The sequence below is a fragment of the Chelonoidis abingdonii genome, chromosome 19 (genome assembly GCF_003597395.2).
Source record: "Chelonoidis abingdonii isolate Lonesome George chromosome 19, CheloAbing_2.0, whole genome shotgun sequence".
Classification (NCBI taxonomy): domain Eukaryota; kingdom Metazoa; phylum Chordata; order Testudines; family Testudinidae; genus Chelonoidis; species Chelonoidis abingdonii.
In genome coordinates, this window is record NC_133787.1 from 18,216,584 (window position 1) to 18,236,567 (window position 19,984).

At 43.7% G+C, this 19,984-nt stretch overlaps 1 protein-coding gene across 7 annotated transcripts in view; it reads right to left on the reverse strand.

Annotated features, from left to right (window-relative positions):
* Positions 1-19,984, reverse strand: part of PHKB (phosphorylase kinase regulatory subunit beta) — a 232,696-nt gene that overhangs the window by 192,859 nt on the left and 19,853 nt on the right. For 4 of the 7 annotated variants that reach the window (XM_032787060.1, XM_032787056.2, XM_032787054.2 and 1 more), the window contains one exon: positions 13,910-13,927. The exons of the other annotated variants lie outside the window; for them this stretch is intronic. In XM_032787060.1, the coding sequence (XP_032642951.1) occupies positions 13,910-13,927 (18 nt within the window). The remainder of the gene's footprint in view (positions 1-13,909; positions 13,928-19,984) is intronic. 7 annotated transcript variants of the gene reach the window in all.

Sequence of the window (19,984 nt, forward strand, 5' to 3'; positions counted from 1 at the left end):
TAGCTCCGGCGCTGGCCTTCACAAAGATCTATAAAGACTAGAGGATACACTGAGCATGCGTACCTGTGGCAATCATTGTTAAAAGTTGGTAGGATCGCTGGACCCCTCTATATTCATAAATGCACTTATGCACTCCTAAATAGCCTTACAGACCGCAAAGAAAAGCACTGCTCAACACGGACACTTCCCCCCTCCCCTCTCTCCTCACAGCACAACATGCTGTGAACAGTCCAAAGAAGCCATTCCTGCCTCCGACTCCGTCAATCCTGATCTTGTGGGCAGTTTCGCTCAGTCTTCGGACAAGACGCAGCTGTGTTCTGTCTTTTTAGGGCCTTGGCTACACTTGCAAGTTGCAGTGCTGGTGAGGGGTTACAGCGCAAACTTGCACCAGGGTATCAGCATGTCCACACTACAAAAGACCCAGGCCCATGCAACTTCCCTGGCTGCCAGCGCTGCTGTACTATCTGCTCGACTTTCGGTGTAGAGCGAATCCATGTGGAGCTGAGTGAGTGCGAGCGTTGTGCAGTGCTGCGAATGGCAGGTGGTGGACTCCCAATCAGACGCGGTATGGGCCTCGTCAGCGGGCATGTAGCAATGGTGCTCCGATGGATCGCCAGCATACCTTGTTCAGCCTCTTGGTCAGTTTCAGACACTCCACAGATCGGTCCTGGGGCCTCAGAGGTACCCGCTCCTTTAAATGCTTCGTCCGGAAATTTAAAATTCGCTTCCTGTTTGCTCTGTCAGGCGTGGAGTGCAATTCATCAAGTCACACTGACGCATCCTCTTGTCATAAATAGATAGCGCTAAGGGTTAATGTTTCTTTTACCTGTAAAGGGGTTAACAAAGGGAACCAAACACCTGACCAGAGGACCAATCAGAAAGCTGGATTTTGTCCAAAGTTATCACAGGAGAGAGATCTTGGGAACTGGTCTTTAATGCTGCTCCTCTCAGCCTATTGAGAACGGTTCTTCTAAATCTTCGTACTATTCTGTCCGAATTGATACAGTAGAAAACAATATAGGCTTTTATGTTGTTTGTGGGTGTATTTTACATGTGTGTTAATTTGCTGGAATGTTTTCAAATTGGAATTCTTTTTGAATCAGACTGTTTATTCATAATTTTCTTATACGCAATAGCCCTGTATTGTCATTTCTTGATACAGAGTTCTTATATTCTTATATAACGTCTTTTCTTTCTTTTTTTTATAGTAAAGTTTTCTTTTTAAGACTTGTTTGAGTTTTTCTCTCTGGGTAGCGCTAAGGACAGGGGAGGGAATTCTCTTTGTGTTAGATCTAGGAGGATAAGCTTCTGCAGCACAAAGGAATTGGTGGGGAGGGGGAAAGAGAGATAGAATCATTTCTGTTTCTTGTATTTGGGGTTTGTCTCTTGTGTGGAATAGGAGGAGATACTGCTTCTTGGTAATTGGTGAGTAAAGAGATCTGCCAATCAATACACTCTCAAGTTAGCCCAGAGAGGAAAGTCTGGGAGGGAGAGGGAGGGGGAAGGGAAGTGGAGTATTTCCTGTGCGGTGAAGACTCAGAGCTTCTGGGTCTTGGGGGTCCCTCCAGGGACAGGTTTGGGGAAGACAGAGGGGGCCAAAACCCTTGGAATTTTTGGATGGTGGCTAGTGAGAATAAGATCCAGCTGGTAATAAGCTTGGAGGTTCTCATGCTAAGCCCACCCAGATTTTTGGATGCTAAGGTCCCAGATTTGGGAGAAAGGCTTACGACAGACTCGCGCCCCAAACGAGCCAGCCATGGACCAATGCCAAGCTTGCAGGACCTCAATCAGTGGTTTGGGGTTGAGGAAGCTGTGCAGTCACATTGCTGCGCTGCCAGCCATAGAAACTATACTACTACGGCCAGATATCAAAGTCCATGCAGCATAGGGGCCATTGACCGGGACGCTTGTGCAGTGCAGGTTAAAGTAAGAGAGCTGCGGAGTTCCTATTTGCAAAGCACGAGAGGGAACCGGCGCTCAGGTGCTGCCCCCATGACCTGCCGTTTTTACAACGAGCTGGATGCGATACTTGGGTGTGACCCCACTGCCAATCCGAGGAACGATTGATGGACACTTCTGCAGAGCCGGGAGGAGCGGGAGGTGTAGAGGAAACAGAGAGTGAGACAGTGGAGACACCCCAGAGTCCCAGGAGGCATGCAGCCAGGAGTTCTTCAGCAGCAGCAGCCAGGAAGAAAGCTAGCCATTCACGCAACCCTGGAATACTCTGGTAGTGAAGAAACAGCAGAGGAGACTGTTTTCCTGGTAAGAATGTTTTATGTCATAAGGATGGGAAGATGTTTTGGGAGGAGGGGGGTTGGTTATGGCTGCCTGCAAGCATCCCTAGATGTGGAATGCCCCATTGAATTTGGTCTATCACGTCGTGGTAATCGCCCTCTGTAATCTCTGCAAAAGTTTCAGCCAAGCATGGGCAAGTCGCTTCCGTAACGTTTATAGGGCAGAGCCAACCGCTGGTCTGTCACTCAGCCTAGGCTAAGTAGTTCTGTGTACGGCCTAATGCTGCTACGGTGCCGCTGCCACGTGTGCCGTAGAGGGTGGGGGGACACGATTTACCTCACACAGGCAAGCTGCATAGGGACGAGGGGCGGAAGCGCACATAGCTGTAGAAGACCCTCCCAGCTCTTCCCAGTGACATGGAGCAGCGAGATATCTGGAGATAAAATCTGTGGGAAAATGCAGGGATACAGATCACTGGCATGTATCTCCCCTAGCAGGTTCTTTGCTTTCCCCAATGCACAGAAACTAAGCTGAATCTCCAGAGTCAAGCTAGCCCCCCTTCCCAAGGTGAGCAGCGTGGCAAGATGGCTCCAGGAGTAACTGCTTGGGCAGATGTAAGCAGGTGTAGGGTCAGCCGCAGTATCCTCTACTGCCTAGCCTGCTTTCTCCCAATGCACAGAAAATCCAGTGAACAGCCTGAGGTACTCGACCACCGGGATGCCTGATGCTGTGCTGTGGCCTTATGGAGTGCTATGCCGGCTATGTGTAAATGGAATGCTACAAATAGTCTACAAACCCCTTGAGTGTGTTATGAAACAATGGATCCTCTGTAGTAAAGGGTTTCGTATTCTCTGTTTTTTTTTTTATATAGTGTCCTTGAATCTGACTGCATTTTCACGGACTCTGAGAGGCATGCGAGTTTACGGCGAAAGCCAGAAAAGTAAAGAAGAGTTAGTGGAAAGAGCAGTTGATAATCTGTATCCAGAGGATATAAGAGGCTGCAGGAACGGGAGGGAAAACAGAAACAGGAAAAAAGAACGGGGCTAACAACAAGAATAGGAATTGGCTGTCAAGAGAACGCACAAATGGCTGATAAGCGTCCGTGGACTGCAAAACGGGACTGGGAGTGGCAGTCAAATGGTACCCCTTCATGCAGGCAGAGGCACTACCGTGCTTTTCCCCCCATCCCAAAGCTCTCTCCCATTGTGCCCCACTGTTTCTCAAAACCCGCTTCTCCAGCATCCTGGTTCTTACCACCACAAACCAGCTGCCGCCACACACCTGTACGTTCACACTACCAGCCCGACAAACTATGACCCTTACCACTATGCACTCAACCCCATCACCATGCATCATATTAAATCCTGAGTGCAGCAGCATTGCACAGCACTCACAGGCAGCACATATTCAAACCCTCTAACTAGTAAGTTCAGCACCCTCACCCCCTGCTGGTTTCTCTGTACTGTATTTTTAATAAAGAAGATTTCTGCTTTTTTTAAACAACGTTTTATTATTACAGAAAGTGAAACATACTGTACCGGCCACAAGGCGTGAAAGCAGGCACTGATAGCTGCCCACAATGCACCACTCCCAACAGCGCTGCAACTGCTGCAAATGTGGCCACACTGCAGCGCTGGTAGCTGTAAGTGTGGCCACACTGCAGCGCTGGTCCTACACAGCTGTACGACCACAGCTGTAACTCCCAGCGCTGCACATTTCCGAGTGTAGCCAACCCTTTAGATAAGTAGCTCCAGGGAGCTCGGGGAGCTTGTAGTTCAGCCATTCTTCCGGTTTGTTGTGGAGAGGGATTCTGGGATCTCTCTTAATACCCTGGAGGCCAATAAAAGCGCTTTTGGTGGCCACACTTGATGAGCAGTGCTGCATCAGCTGCGCTGGAATCGCTACACCCCAAGCAGACCAAGTGTACAGCCAGTGCTGCAGCCAGGGAGTTGCAGCGCTGGCTGTGCTTTGCAAGGGTGGACACAGAGTGAGTTGCAGTGCTGTAACCCCATCACCAGCGCTGCAACTCTCCAGTGTAGCCAAGCCCTAAGGAAAGAACAAGAAGCAATGGGCTTAAACTGCAGCAAGGGAGGTTTAGGTTGGACATTAGGAAAAAGTTCCCAACTGTCAGCGTGGTTAAACACTGGAATAAACTGCCTAGGGAGGTTGTGTAATCTCCATCTCTGGAGATATTTAAGAGTAAGTTAGACATTTATCTATCAGGGATGGTCTAGACAATATCTGGTCCTGCCATGAGGGCAGGCTACTGGACTCAATGACCTAGTGAGGTCCCTTCCAGTCCTAGAATCTATCAATCTGTGAACAGAGAAAGAAGAGTAGCCATAAAGACTGCCAAATTAATCATGTGGCTGGAACAAATGCACCTGCTGCTAGGATACAACTGAAAACAATTCTGTAATATTTTAAACAAATCTAAAAGAAAATGTGATATACAAAAGAATCATTCACAATAGCTGAACTCATTTTTCCATTGCTACAAGTCTTAGGGCGTGTCTACACTGGCAAATTTTTGTCACCAAAAAACTGGCTTTTGGCGACAAACAGCAATAGTGTACACACTGCAATGTGACTTGTTTAGGGGAAAAACGCCTAGTTTTGGTGACAAAAAACTTTCACCTCTGTGAGAGACTTCTGTCGTTGCCCCACTTTCAAAGAGAATTGCATCCTTTTGCCGGAAGCACCACCCTCTTCTTTTTTGTGCATCATGCACATGCTTAAACGGTTCTATTGTAATGATGAATAGGAAAAAACCTGCCTTGTGAAACCAGGCAGCTATTTGTGACAAATTATGCAAATATCAGTCTTTTCTTCACTCTTTGTCCAGATGGGTCCTAGATCAGATGTCTGTGACAATCACATACTTCAGCAATGCTCTAATAAATCAGTCTGTAAAAGTAAATAAAACCTTCTGTCTGTACTTCCACTGGAATATTTACCCAAGCAAATTAAAACTACTGGATTTCCACTGCTCTGTGTGGTTTCTTTGCTACAACAAATGTAGATATAGCTGATGTCCCCACAACACTTTCTTTATGTTTATTAGGGCTGTAGATTAATCAGTTAATTCACACAATTAACTAAAAAAGTTAATTGTGATTAAAAAAACTAATTGTGATTAATTGCAGTTTCAGTCACACTGTTAATACAATACCAATTGAAATTTATTGAAATATTGCGGATGTTTTTCTATATTTTCAAATATATTGATTTCAATCACAATACAGAATACAAAGTATACACTGCTCACTTTATATTATTTTTATTACAAATATTTACATTGTAAAAATAAAACAAAAGAAACAGTATTTTTCACTTCACCTTATACAAACACTGTAGCCCAATGTTTTTATTGTGAAAGTGCAATTTACAAATGTAGATATATTTTATTACATAACTGCACTCAAACACAAAACAATGTAAAACTTTAGAGACTACACGTCCACTCAGTCCTACTTTTTTTCCCAGACAATTGCTAAGACAAACAAGTTTGTTTACATTTATAGGAGATAATACTGCCCACTTCTTATTTATAAAGTCACCTGAAAGCGAGGACAGGCGTTCACATGGCACTTTTGTAGCTGGCATTGCAAGGTATTTGAGAGCCAGGTATGGTAAACATTCATATGCTGCTTCGGCCGTCACGCCAGAGGACATGCTTTCATACTGATGGCATTCGTTAAAAAAAAAAAAATGCGTTAACTCAATTTGCGACTGAACTCCTTGGGGCGAGAACTGTATGTCTCCTGTTCTATTTTACCCACGTTCTGCCATATATTTTATGTTATAGGAGTCTCGGATGATGACCCAGCATATGTTCATTTTAAGAACACTTTCACTGCAGATTTCACAAATGCAAAGAAGGTACCAATGTGAGATTTCTAAAGAACTCTTGACCCAAGATTTAAGAATCTGAAGTGTCTTCAAACAACTGAGAGGGAGGAGGTGTGGAGCATGCTTTCACGAGTCTTCAAAGAACAACACTCCGATGCAGAAACTACAGGATCCAAACCACCAAAATAGAAAATCAACCTTCTGCTGGTGGCATCTGACACAGATGAAAATGAACATGTCAGTCTGCACTGCTTTGGATCGCTATTGAACAGAACCCATCATCATCTGCACGGACACGTCCTCTGGAATGGTGGTTGAAGCATGAAAGGTCATATGAATCTTTAGCTCATCCAGTACGTAAGTATCCTGCCACACTGGCTACAAAAGTGCTATGTGAACGTCTGTTCTTACTTTCAGGAGATATTGTGAACAAGAATCGGGCAGCATTGTCTCCTGCACATATAAACAAACTTGACTGGCTGAACACGAAGTAGAACTGAGAGGACTTGTAGGCTCTAAATTTTTACATTGTTTTATTTTTGAATGCTGTTATTTTTTGTACATAATTCTATATCAGTAAGTTCAACTTTCATGATAAAGAGACTGCACTACAGTACTTGTACTAAGTGAATTGAAAAATACTATTTCTTTTATTTTTACAGTCCAAAAATTTATAATAAAAAATAGATATAAACTGAGCACTGTAGACTTTGTATTCTGTGTTGAAACTGAAATCAATATATTTGAAAATGTGGAAAACATCCATAAAAATGTAAATAAATGGTATTATTGTTTAACAGTGTGATTAATTTGATTTTTTGATTAATTTTTTAAATTGCATATTTAATCATAATTAATTGTTTTAATCACTTGACAGCCCTAATATTTATTCATTCACATTTCTTAAGTATGGCGCATACAAATTCTTTAAGTACATGCAGAAAAATCGAAAGCCATTAAGGAAATCAGTGCCCCAAACCCAACAAAATATTTTTTTCTCCAACAATCATATTAACATCTTAATTCTCAAGTTCATGCTCAACACACTTCCCTACTTAGCATTTCCCACCCACAAAAAATACACACAGAAAAAGGTGAGCCTCCTGAATGTCCTGAAGCTAAAAACCACATCAAGGTAATCTGATTCACTGTTACTACACTCACAGACTTTCAGGCTAGGAGAGGACCATCATAATCATCTAGTCTGACCTAGTGCACACAACAGGCTACAGACCTCACCTACACACTCTTGCTATAGGCCCATAACCGCTGGCTGAGTTACTGAAGTCCTCAAATCTTCATGTAAAGACTTCAAGTTACAGAGAATCCACCATTTACTCTAGTTGAAACCAGCAACTGACTCATATCCCATGTTGCAGAGGAAAACAAAAAACTCCCAGCGTCTCTGCCAATAGGGCCTGGAAGAAAATTCCATCTCATTACAAATATGATGACGAGTTAGACCCTGAGCATCTGGGCGAGACCCACCAGTCAGATATCTGAGAAAGAATTACCTGTAGGGCAAAAAATTACATAAACTCCTTTCAAATTGCTCTTGATTTAGGGTGCTCTACTAATGTGAATGTGGGGGGTACCCAAAAACATGATCCAAGATTAGGTTAATTCTGGGAAATTTTATACTAGCCTCACTGCTATGATTTAAAATTAAATCTTATAAATCAATTTTTGTTTTGTCTATAACTATTGTAGCATCATCCCATGTTTCTGATTCTATCACTCACAACTTCTTTGCAAAGCTAGAAATCACGAGACTTATCCTTCATCTTCACCTTCTCTCCGTTCTCTCTTTAATACCTCTTGCATCAGAGTCTGTTTATCACCAGCTCAAGGACAGAACTGAACCATTTCTTTATTTTTGTCACTTCCATCATCATTTATTGCAATTCCCACTTTTAATTCTTTTATTGTGTTCGTCAATCACCTCCCTACATGTGGATTGGAGGTGATCCAGAATACTGCAAGTCTAGTCTCTCACTTCAGGTAGAAGAGATGCACCACTCCCATCTGCCTACATTGACTTACTTCCCATTTCAACCACTTCTTTAAATCTCACTTTTAAACCTCGCTTATTTTGATTTAGTAAAACATTTGCATAGACCCATAGAAATGTGGGGTTAAAAGGGAAGTCATCAAGTCCAGCCCCTTGTGCTGTGCAGGACTAGGTAAATCTAGGTCTTCCCTGACATGTGTTTGGGCCAACCTGTTCTTAAAAACCTCCAATGATGGGGATGCCACAATTTTCCTTGAAAGCCAGAGCTTAACTATCTTTACAGTTAGAAAGCTTTTCCTAATATTTTACGTACATTTCCCATGCTGCAGATTAAACCTATTAATTCTTGACCTATCTTCAGTGGACGTGGAGAACAATTGGTAAACATCCTGTTTGTAACAGCTCTGAACATATTTGAAGATCATCATCAGGTCCCGCCCAGATTTCTTTTCTCATGACTAAACTGGCACAGGTTCCACCCCCCGTTCCCCAACCTTTCCTCATAGCTCAGGTTTCTAAATCTTTTATCATTTTTGTTGCTCACCTCTGGACTCTCTTTAATTTGTCCACATTTTCCCTAAGTGTGGTGCCCAGAACTGGACACAGCACTCCAACTGAGACCTCACCAGTGCAGAGCAGAGTGCGACAATTAACTAATTAGCTCCTATGTTCTACATACAACACTCCTGTTAATACATCCCAAAATGATATTAACCTTTTTCAAAACTCCATCACACTGTACACTCATATTCAATTTGTGACCTGCTATAACCCCCAGCTCCTATTCAGCAATATTAACATCTAGCCAGTTATTCCCCATTGTAGTTGTGTATTTGATTTTTCCTTCCTAAATGAAGTACTTAGCAATTGTCTTAAGTGAATATCATCTTGTTGATTTCCGGCCAAATCTCCAATTTGTAGATTTGAATCCTAATCTTTCCTCCAAAGTGCTTGCAGTGTCTCCCAGCTTGGTGTCATCTGCAAATTTTATAAGCATACTCTCCACTCCACTATCCAAGTCACTGATGAAAATATTGAGTAATACCAAACCCAGGGGTAATTATTAGGGTAATATTTTGGATGAAAAAAGTTTTAAGCACCTATTTGACCAGGCTACCTATGGCCTCAAATGCCTGCAATTTTAACAGGACAATGAACGAAAAAGAGATGTCAAATGAAGAGCTGGTAATTGTTCTCCATAGCTTTGGATAACTATTACTGTAGCAAAACTCTTTAAAACTACCAGCCTAGACACCATATATAGTTGTTGCCCTTTGCCATGATGATCAATAATGAAAAACTACTGATATTTTCTTGCCCATCAAAAAGGCAGAATAGAACTTTGCAACAGCGTACCATGGAAACTAATTCTTAAGTGACTGGAAATCTTACAAACATATTCATAACTAACCAATAGAAGTCACAGTATAAGTTTTAAAAGAGTATTTTGGTGTGGAAGCAATCATATCCACTCAGTTAAAATTCCTATTCAAATATAAACATAATTTTGAGCTGGGTCTAAAAACTGAAGCTACTGTTGGCCTATCTAAAAGATTTATCAGTACAAACTTCCATTTATTTCATTTGAGATGAACATATAGGGCTTGGTAACTTAGACAGACACACACACACTCACACACAAAATGAATTTTGAATCTCAGACCCAGTTATTAGAAGGCAAACATCAAAGAACACAAGGATGGAGGACACATTGAGGGGAACAATCCTGGAAAGGTTTACATGACCCAATAAGTCCTTATGTCTATGGAATTTTACAAGGCCCTAATTCAGCAAGGTACTTACATATATGCTCATCTTTAAGCAAGAGAATACTCCCATTAAGTTCAATGGGCTACTCGTGCTTAAAGTTGGGCACATGGCCAAATAGCATGCTGAACTGGATTCAGGAGATTAACTACATTGTTATCCCAAGCCATATATCTCAGATGCACTCTCCTACTGATTAAATAATTCACTACTTAAGTGCAAATACTCTGGTCTCATGCTGGCTGCATTCTGAGCTCTAATTAATGCTGCCCCTTCTCCTTCACCTTAAATCACTTAATAACACCCTTCAAGGAGTCAATGAATTCTATGTCATCCCAATAATAAGTTAAAAATGGGACACTCTCCACTGCTCAGTAAATTAACTTATGCTGGCCTCATACGTTCTTCTTGAATGGCAAGGAGGGCTGTAGTTTTTTTCCTCCTCATCGACTGAACCCTAATCTGCTGGCTGACTAGGCATACATGGGAGTCATCCGATGGGGCATAGAACAGTTCTAAATATGGCCAATGTGCTAACTTCAGAAATCTGTGAACATGTATTAACCATTACTAAACTGAATACTGCTAGTAAATTATTCTAAGTGGTGAGAGGTCTATTATCTTTAATGCACCAACATAATCCTTGTTAAAGGACAGGAATAATAGACCCCATGTATAGCACAACTGTCATAAATTTTCCCGTATTCTGATCAAAGGTAAATGATCAAAAACCTAGTAATGTTTACTGGGTATTGATCTAAGGGGAAAGTGAAAACACACTAGTTTTTAAATTAGTGTCTCTTAAAATTCAAGTAAGGTACTGTCCTACCACTGATCTTCAGGCTGGCTGGGGCCCCCCTGCATCCTCAAATTGATTTGTTTTCTGCAAGCTTCTTACCACTTGTAGTTTTTGTTGTGAAGAATCAATTATTATAAACCCTGCTTGCATATTATAGAGAAGACTCCCATGCAGGCCTAATTGCCTACCTGGTATTAAACTGGTATTTCGTAATAAGATAACCTGTATGTACCAAACTTAATTCTGTTAGAATACCAATAAACATTAAGGGCAGGGGGGGAACAACACCACAATTCTCTCATCATCCTACTGCTTTTCCTCTCACATGCACATGGACACTTTTTTGTACACATGAAAATATTAAGAAAGCCAGAATCTTATAGAATTGTAAGATTATAGAAACTTAACCTCAAACACAAAACCTGGCAAAAACAAAACAGTGTATGTTCTTCTCCATAAATATGGGACCTCATCCCATTCACAACTCCACTGAATCCACTATCACCTTCATCCTGCGTTATCAGGAAGTCTAGTGAGATTTTAAATTAAACAATGTATTTGCATTGTTTGTAAAAATTTCTAAACGTTTTTTAAAAACTGTTCTTATTTGGTTTTTTGCTCAGTTCCTCAGTTTTTTCTTTCCTTTTAAGTCTCCTCCTTTTCCCTCTGTGAATAACTTCCCTGTACTACCCTCCTTCCATGGGCTGTTGGCCAATCTTTTTAAAATCCTTCCTTCTGTTGGCTTTCTAGGCCTCTCCTTCACACTTCTGAGCCTTAAGCCAGAGCCGGGTCAGGGTAAGAGCCACATGAGCAGCTGTGGAGAGCCGCGGACCTTCCATCTGCCCTGGGTGGTGACATGGGCCAGGGATTACTCTCTGCTCTCTCCTCCCCCAGGCAGGTGGAGGGGCCTGGGCTCCCTGGCCCGGCTCCAGCTTGTTGCTTGGCTAGGGCTGGGACTATGGAGAGCAAGGGGATTCATGCTAGCACACACTTTTAGGAAGAATCCATCGCCCTTGACTCAGAGAGAGATCACAGGTGCAGCCAGCCTGAACCATAAAAATACCCAAACCAGACACCAACTATTTTTTAGAGTGAATGTTAGCTAATGTATAATGCCACAATTATTTGCATCTTCTGAACAATATGCAGCACATGCTGGGAAATGGTTCCAGCCAAGATGGATTCCTGGATAAAACCTGTGGTCAGAATAGCCTGAAACAAAACAAATCCCTATTGACAGACTTGAACATCTTCATTTGCATCATCCTTGCTTACTCCTCACTAGATATCACAAAGAATGAATGGAAGTTTAATGGCTAAACACTGTTAATTATACCCACCCAACTAACAGATATATGCACATCAGATTTTTTCTATACTACCCAATATATGTTATCCACACAGAAAATAATGAGCTGTTCAAACACTGTGGCTATTACATAGGATTACCACCTCTCTGGTATTTGACCAGCCTGTTTTTTTAAATGGATTTGCCAGTTGCCAGAAAAATAGTTTAATCTGCCCTCTTTTTTTTTTTTTTTTTAAACCTGGGTCTAAAGATTTGCACTATTATCACAATATACTGGGATACCCAATGTTAAAAGTTTCTGTGTTTAGCTAAAGATGCTGCAGTGTTCCCACTTCTGCAGTTTAAGAAATAACAGATGAAAACTGTTGAAAATACAGAAGCTGTCAGTCCACCAACACGGAAGCATATTGCACGTGTGCGTGAGAGAGAGTTTTTGAGTCACGCGAGAGTGAGAGTATGTCTAGACTACCCACCGTATTGGTGGGTAGCGATCGATTTCTCGGGGATAGATATATCGAGTCTCATCTAGACGCGATATATCAATCCTCGAACATGCTCCCGTCGACACCGGAACTCCAGCAGCATGAACAGTGGTAGCGGAGTCGACAACGGGAGCTGCGGACGTCGATCCCGCGCCGTGAGGACGAGAGATAAAACAGATCTAAGATACTTCGACTCCAGCTATGCTATTCACGTAGCTGAAGTTGCGTATCTTAGATCAAGACACCCCCTCCCCCCCCCAGTGTAGACCAGCCCTGAGAGGCATATTAAATAATGGAAGATCAGGGTGATGACAAAAGTGATCCTTCTACACCCTGGAAAAAAATCATCATCACATCAGAAATTACACATTCAATGACAAGTGGCTAAACAAAACAGACTACAAAGACTGGCTGGCAAAATGTGCTGACAAAACAAAGACCCATTTGTTATCAATGATGTTATCAATCTTAACTATACGTATTCCCTATCTAGACACAAGAAGTGGCTGCTCAAGGGGGAGTTTGTGGAGTTGCCTTGTGGTTAGGGTAGCAATGGGCTTGCCTTGTTGGGGGGGCAGGGACAGGTTTTTGCATTTCAAAGGTGATAACCTTATTATTGCATAGATATAAATTTTAATATATAAATAAAACTCTTGTATTTCAATATCATAGAAACCATGAGTTTATCCATGTGTGCTATCATTACAGGCCAAATTTGGCTTCCACTGAAAAGGCAAAATTCCAATAACTTCAAATTAGAGTAGAATCAAGCCTTGGTTTTCTCCATCTTTTCTCCCCCCTCCCCGAACTTTCATCTGTCTTCCCCTATCTCAGCTATCTCCTATTCCGGTTCACACACAAAATGGTCCCTGAAAGATCAGGTGACATTAAACAAAGGCTAAAAAACTGGAGTGGTAGTTAGGTTGTCTGTCAGGAATTAACATGTATTAATTTAATGAATTTGCAAGCACAGCTGTGTGCAACTCTTGCATGACTGTCAACTAACACACAATTAAGGGAAGAGCTGAAAACTGAAATAGCATGGTTTTGTTACAATGTGGAAATAAAACAGTATTATTCAATAATATTACTTACATAATACTACTACTAAATACAAAATGGTGTGTGTACACACATACGTTATTTCTATTTTTTTAAAGTTTGAAGTAAGATGATTAATCCAATGGTTTCTTTCAGATAGTATATTCAGTTCTGAAAGAAGACTCTCTCTCGCTATATATAAACATATGAATGTGCAATGTAACTTAGCTGTTCATGTATCTTTTCACATGCTCACCATTGGAATATCCTATTATAAATCATATGTCAAATAATTTAATTGGTACAGGATTTCTTTTAAAACCCATTTAAGAAGCTTTACCTAACACAGCATATATATTGCAGGGATTTTCGAATTCCAAAAGATCAGATTGCGTTCTAACAGTTATACTCACCGGACAATCTGTGACCCTCTGTGGCCAGCAAAGAAACAAAACAAAGTTACCGTCCACAAAGCAATATATTTCATTTTTATTTTAAGAATGGAACATATACAAAGTTTATGCACAAAAAGAACTAAATGGAACAGAAAAGCATGAAAGTGTCAGAGTCCTACAGGCAATGAATAGTGTTAAATTTAAAGTGTCTGACATTTTAGCAATAGAATTTAATTAAAACTAGTCAACTTTTTGATAATACACAATAGAAAACCATGAGAATTAAAAGTTCAAGACAAGTAATAAAAAAGGTCCACAAAAGTGATTACATAACATAGTTTTATTCTTAAAAAGTAATCATATGGGAGAAATAATATTTGTAGGACTAACAAAAATCCATTCCATTTTCAAATACTTCCTATGGTTTTCTTATTACTCCTAGGGAATTCTGCACCACTGCACATGTGCAGAATTTATGTCCCCCACAGATTTCTTTGCTTCCCCATGGAAAAGTTGTAGGGATACTAAAGAAGGTTTATATTAGACATGGTTTATATGAAAAATGATTTATTGTTAGAAATGATTTAATGTTAATTAATATTTTATAACTAAAGGTTTATATTAGAAATAAATGTGATTCCCCAGATTTAGCCTCTAACCTGCAAGCCACCAGCTGTGTCTGTGTGAAGCCTGCTCACAGAAATACTTCGTATAAAACTTGTTAAAGGTTAATTGACTCTAAGTGCCCTTCTCTAAGTGACACTTTGTAATCACTACAAATAGAGGCCTCCACCTCCGTAAATTCATTTTTATCTCACTTTATGTTCCTTCTTTTAATTGTTAAAAGACAGGGAGTCTCACACCCCAAAAGGTAAAGAGACAGTAAAATAAATGTAATTAAGATAAAGAGTGTATGTGAATGAGTGCCTAGTTTAAATGATGAATGAATGGTTAGGGAGTTACCAGCCTGAAAAATTCAGTGTCGGCGGAAGAAGGTGTCAAGTGGAATCTACCAGGTGACCCCCGGAGGGTGAACTGGGATCCACCCCAAGCACCTAACGAACATCTGACAGAATGGAGCCAGACACCTACTGATTGGTTCTGCAACAGCAGAACGACCACCTCAAGCACTTAAACAAACATCTGACACAATAGAGCCAACGACCTGCTGATTAATCTGGCAACAGCAAAATGAAACAACTCCCATGAACTAACATAGGGAAAAATCCCTATAAAACTGGACTCTGAAGACTGAGAACTTGGAGTCTATGGTTCTGCTGCCAGCCTCCAGGAGCATCAGGTGCACCTGACCCGGACTCGGCTCCACTCTTGTGTACAGGATACCTGGCCAGTATTCTGTCACAAGCAACTTTAGGCTGGTAACTATAATATCTATACAGAACTTGTATGAATGATTGTGTGAATGGATATATGTATTATATATAGATATAAAATCATAGGAATAAGTAGCCAAACAACATTGTTTGCTGTTATCTTTTATTTTATTATGGTATTTACAATAAATGTGACAAATGTCTTGTCCCCTTTAATAAGATCCTGCGAGTTTTTATTGGTATAACAAAGTGACTTTCTGACAGGGAAGCAAAGGGACACGAGAGCAGTCATGCGACCCTTCCCAGTAGTATGTTTTGGGGGCCCACGGCAGCCAGCAGAGAGGTAAATCATTGTGGGGCAGGAGGCCAGACTAGGGAAGACCCGGCTGGTGGCTCCTACCCTGTGATGGGCTCAGCTTCTAGACCTAGCTGAGATGGGGAGGACAGGACTTCCTGTTCTCCTGCATGGCATCCAGGGCCAGGTCAGTCCCACCACCAGATTTCTCCCCCATCTGTAGAAAGCTCTGCAAAGTACCCTCACTCCTGCTTCTTCCTGAACCCATCACTCCATAGCTGCAGGAGGAGGGAGCCCTGTGCAGGGAGCTGCTCCCACATCCATGCAACCTGCATGCATCCAGACCCCCCTCATACCCAGACACTCCCACCGAGGCCTCACCCTCCACACTCAGAACCCCCCCCGAGCCCCATTACCCTGTAGCTGGAACACCCCGATGAGCCATCTGCACCTAGATACCCACCCTACCGAGCCCCAACCAGCTGCACCTGGATCCTCACTCTACCAGCATCTGGGCCTCCCACTGAGCACCCCACCCTCAGACCCGCCTGCTGAGTTCTATTCTCTCCACACTCAAATCCCCAACCACCTTCACCTGGACAGGGCCGGCTTTAGGAATTGCGGGGCCCAATTCGAACATTTTCGGCGGGGCCCTGGCAGGGACGACTAAAAAAACAAAAGTATAAAAAAAAAAGCCTTTTATTTCTTCCATGTATTATTTACTTTCCATAACTATATAAATAATACAATTATATACTATGTAAATTGCATCATATATGCTGTTGATTGGCTATTAATGACTGCCATTTCACATGTGTGGGTCCCAGCTGCTCCCTGCCCCCCTCCTTGAAGCAAGTGTGCAGGGTTACTGCCCTGGGAACTGCAGGGCACGAGTGGATATGGGGCTGGTTGGAGGCAGGGCAGGGGCTGACTGGAGGTAGGGTCTAGCTGCAGGCAGGGCAAGGGGTGCGGGGTTGGCTGGAGACAGGGGTGTGTGGGGTGGGCTGGCTTCAGGCAGGGCCGCAGGGGAATGCAGCAGGGATTGGGAGGGCTGGAAACAGAGAGGAGTGCGGAACTGGCTGGCTTCAGGCAGGGAGGTGCAGCAGGGATTGGCTGGAGACAGGGCAGGGAGTGCAGGGCTGGGTGTGGGCAGGGTGTGCAGGGCTGGTGCGGGCAGGGCTGTATGTGGGATTGGTTGGCTTTGAGCAGGGCCACAGAGGTGTGTGGCAGGGGTTGGCTGGAGACAGGGCAGGACGGGCAGTGCAGGGCTGGTGCGCGCAGGGGTGTGTGGCAGGGGTTGGCTGGAGACAGGGCAGGGCGGGCAGTGCAGGGCTGGTGCAGGCAGGGGTGTGTGGCAGGGGTTGGCTGGAGACAGGGCAGGGGGTTTGGCAGGTGCTGGCTGTGGGCACGGGGTGCAGAGCTGGCTGCAGGCAGGACTAGTGCGGGCAGGGCAGGGGGTGCAGCAGAGGCAGCTAGAGCCCCTGCCCTTTAAATAGCCCCCAAGGCTCCCGCTATCCCAGGGCTCTGGAGGTTATTTAAAGGGCCTGGGCTCCCTGCTTCTACCCACCTCCCCAGACCTTTTAAATAGCTGCCGTGGCAGCCCTGGAGAATACATGGGGGGAGGGGGCTCGGTAGCTATTTAAAGGACGGGGTGGCAGAGGCAGCTGGAGCCCGGCCTTTAAATAGCCCCCAAGGCCCCGCTATCCCAGGGCTCTGGGGGTTATTTAAAGGGCCTGGGGCTCCCCTGCTTCTACCCCCCCCCGGACCTTTTAAATAGCTGCGGAAGCCCTGGAGAATACATGGGGGCAGGGGGGCTCTGGTAGCTATTTAAAGGATGAGGTGGCAGAGGCAGCTGGAGCCCGGCTCTTTAAATAGCCCCGGAGCCCCCCGCTATCCCAGGGCTTGGGGGCTATTTAAAGGGCCCAGAGCTCCAGCGGGAGAGCAGGGCTGCAGGGTAGGGCTTGCGGGGCTTGCCCCGCCCCGGCCAGGGCTCTGGCCGGGAAAGCGGGGTTGCAGGGTGGCTTGCCCCACTCCGGTAGGGGCTCCAGGCAGGGCGACTTGCCCTGCTCCAGCTGGGAGAGCGGGGCGATGGGGCTTGCCCTGCTCCGGCCGGGGCTCCGGCGGGGAGAGGGGGGTTGCAGGGAGGCTTGCCCTGCTCTGGCCGGGGCTCCAGCAGGGACCGCAGGACGGCTTGCCTGGCTCTGGCCGAGGCTCCAGGCGGGTGAGCGGAGTAGGGCTTGCCGCGCTCCGGCCGAGGCTCCAGCTGGGAGAGCCGGGCTGTGGGGCAGCCGGGCTGCGGGGCAGCCGCGCTCCCGCGGCGCTTTGGTCAGGGGAGCGGGGCCATGGAAGACCCTGGAGCAGACTGCAGCCCCGGTAAGAAAAAAAAAATTAAAAGGCGCTTAAGGCGCGGGGCCCTCTTAGGCGCAGGGTCTGATTCCGGGGAATCGGCTGAATCGGCCTAAAGCCGGCCCTGCACCTGGACCCCCCTGCAGAGTTACCATTGCACCCAGAACCCCCCCAACAAGCCCCTGTGCATCCAGATGCCCACTGAGCCGCCCGCACCCAGACTGCCCCACAGAGAACCCTTCCAACCTACACCTGAATCCCCCCACACTAAGTACCTCCACACTTGGATCCTGCCTTCCCACACCTGGTGCAACTCACACAGATGGGCAAGGCCCTGGGGTGTTACTAGGGTAGGCCCAGTCCTTACACTGTGTAAGGGGTGCAGACTCACCGCTTAGTCTGTGTCCCCGGGGGGAGATGTACAGTGATCTCCCACCTCTGTGCAGCCAGTAACCTATGATCCCCAATGCCATGCTGGAGCCTCCACATTTATTTGACAAATTAAAATTTGCAGAATTTTAAAACATTGTGCACAGTTTTTTTTTTTTGGCACAGAATGCCCTCAGGGGTAAAGTTTTATGCAGATTTTGCTCTCTGTTAAAGGTATCTGAATGTATTATATGTTTTGCCTGAACAGCTAGAGCTCTTCGCTGAAGAAATCCTGAAGTAAAACTATGCTTAATCACTATCACAATCAATTCCAAAGCAACAAACTGGTATAATAAAACATAGGATAATGACCTCACTGCAAAATCAAGCAGGAGAAGAAGCTAGGTTGTGAAAGATATACATAAATATTTTTATTATACACAAGTGAATACAGATGATAACAGCAAATAAGTGGTTTTTGCTTTAAAACACTCCCTCTCTTTCCCACACCAGTTTTGCTAAGTAGTAAAAATCAACTTTAAATACATTGCTAAATAAGGCTATTTCTAATTAGACAACATAAAATATGCCTTAAAAATCAAAATGCACAAAACAAGGCCCTGACAGAATGCTGCATGTATTTTCTAGTTCAATAAAAAGAAAGCTAGCCAGACTGGATCACAGCATTTTAGAATCATCATGATTAGTTTTGCCATATTCTAGCAAGATCATTTACATTAGAGGCATTTAGTTATTGACACTTTACATTGTAACTACTATTGCATTATATAATGCAATTTTCAATGTTCAGCTTCTATGCAGCCGATAGCCTTTCTGTAATGTAATACTGCTCAACTGTCATTAAGATACATAGGTGACAACTGAAGAAAAGTCCTAGAAGGGGATTGCATTTAAAATTTGTGTTCTGTATCTTCTTCAGCAAAAGAATGATGAACTGACAAAAACCAACATCTAGTTAAACTGCAGAAAAAAGATGGCACTCAAACTCACAGCCGGTTTTGAAACTCCTAAGAAATATCTAGTTAACATACTTTTCTTGGATATTTTAACTAATTAACATAGTGTTAGAATGAAGTATTGTAAAGCACTGCAATCTGATAGTTCAACCTCTATTGTTTCATAAGATTTCTTTCTAGTCTTTGTAAATGACATGGCCTCTGGCTCCATAGATGAGATGTCTGGAACTGCCATCATGCAACAGAAAGTATGGTGTAATGCACAATATTGCCTTAAGAAACCATGATGCAAAGAGATTTATAATATAGCCTAGAAGTTGGGGCAACGCAACAGCATCCTATTAAAAAAAAAAATAGAAAACGGTTGCTTGAAGTGTCACTGACGAAGATGAAGTATCAGACTGTAGTTTGGAATCTGGTTTCTTAACAAATGAACAAACCCGTTGGATATAAGCCAGTGTCAGTGCTGCACAGGACTAGCTGAACTATTCCCAGCTAGTGCAAGACTGCAGTCCAGATCTGAAAAGGATTATGAAGTTGTGATTTTTTGGTTCAGAAGTCACAACCAGAGCTTGTTAAAGTTGCAGCTTTGGTGCAGTCAGTTCAAGTACCATAGTACAAAACAACCACCACTCCTCTCTGTACCTCCGAAACTGAGTGGCCCCACATCCCCATGTGTCAGGTCACAACACCACTAACTCCAATTTGGCCCAGCCATCCCTCTGCCATGAGGAAGTGACAGTTGGGCTAAATATTTGTGTGACAGGAAGGC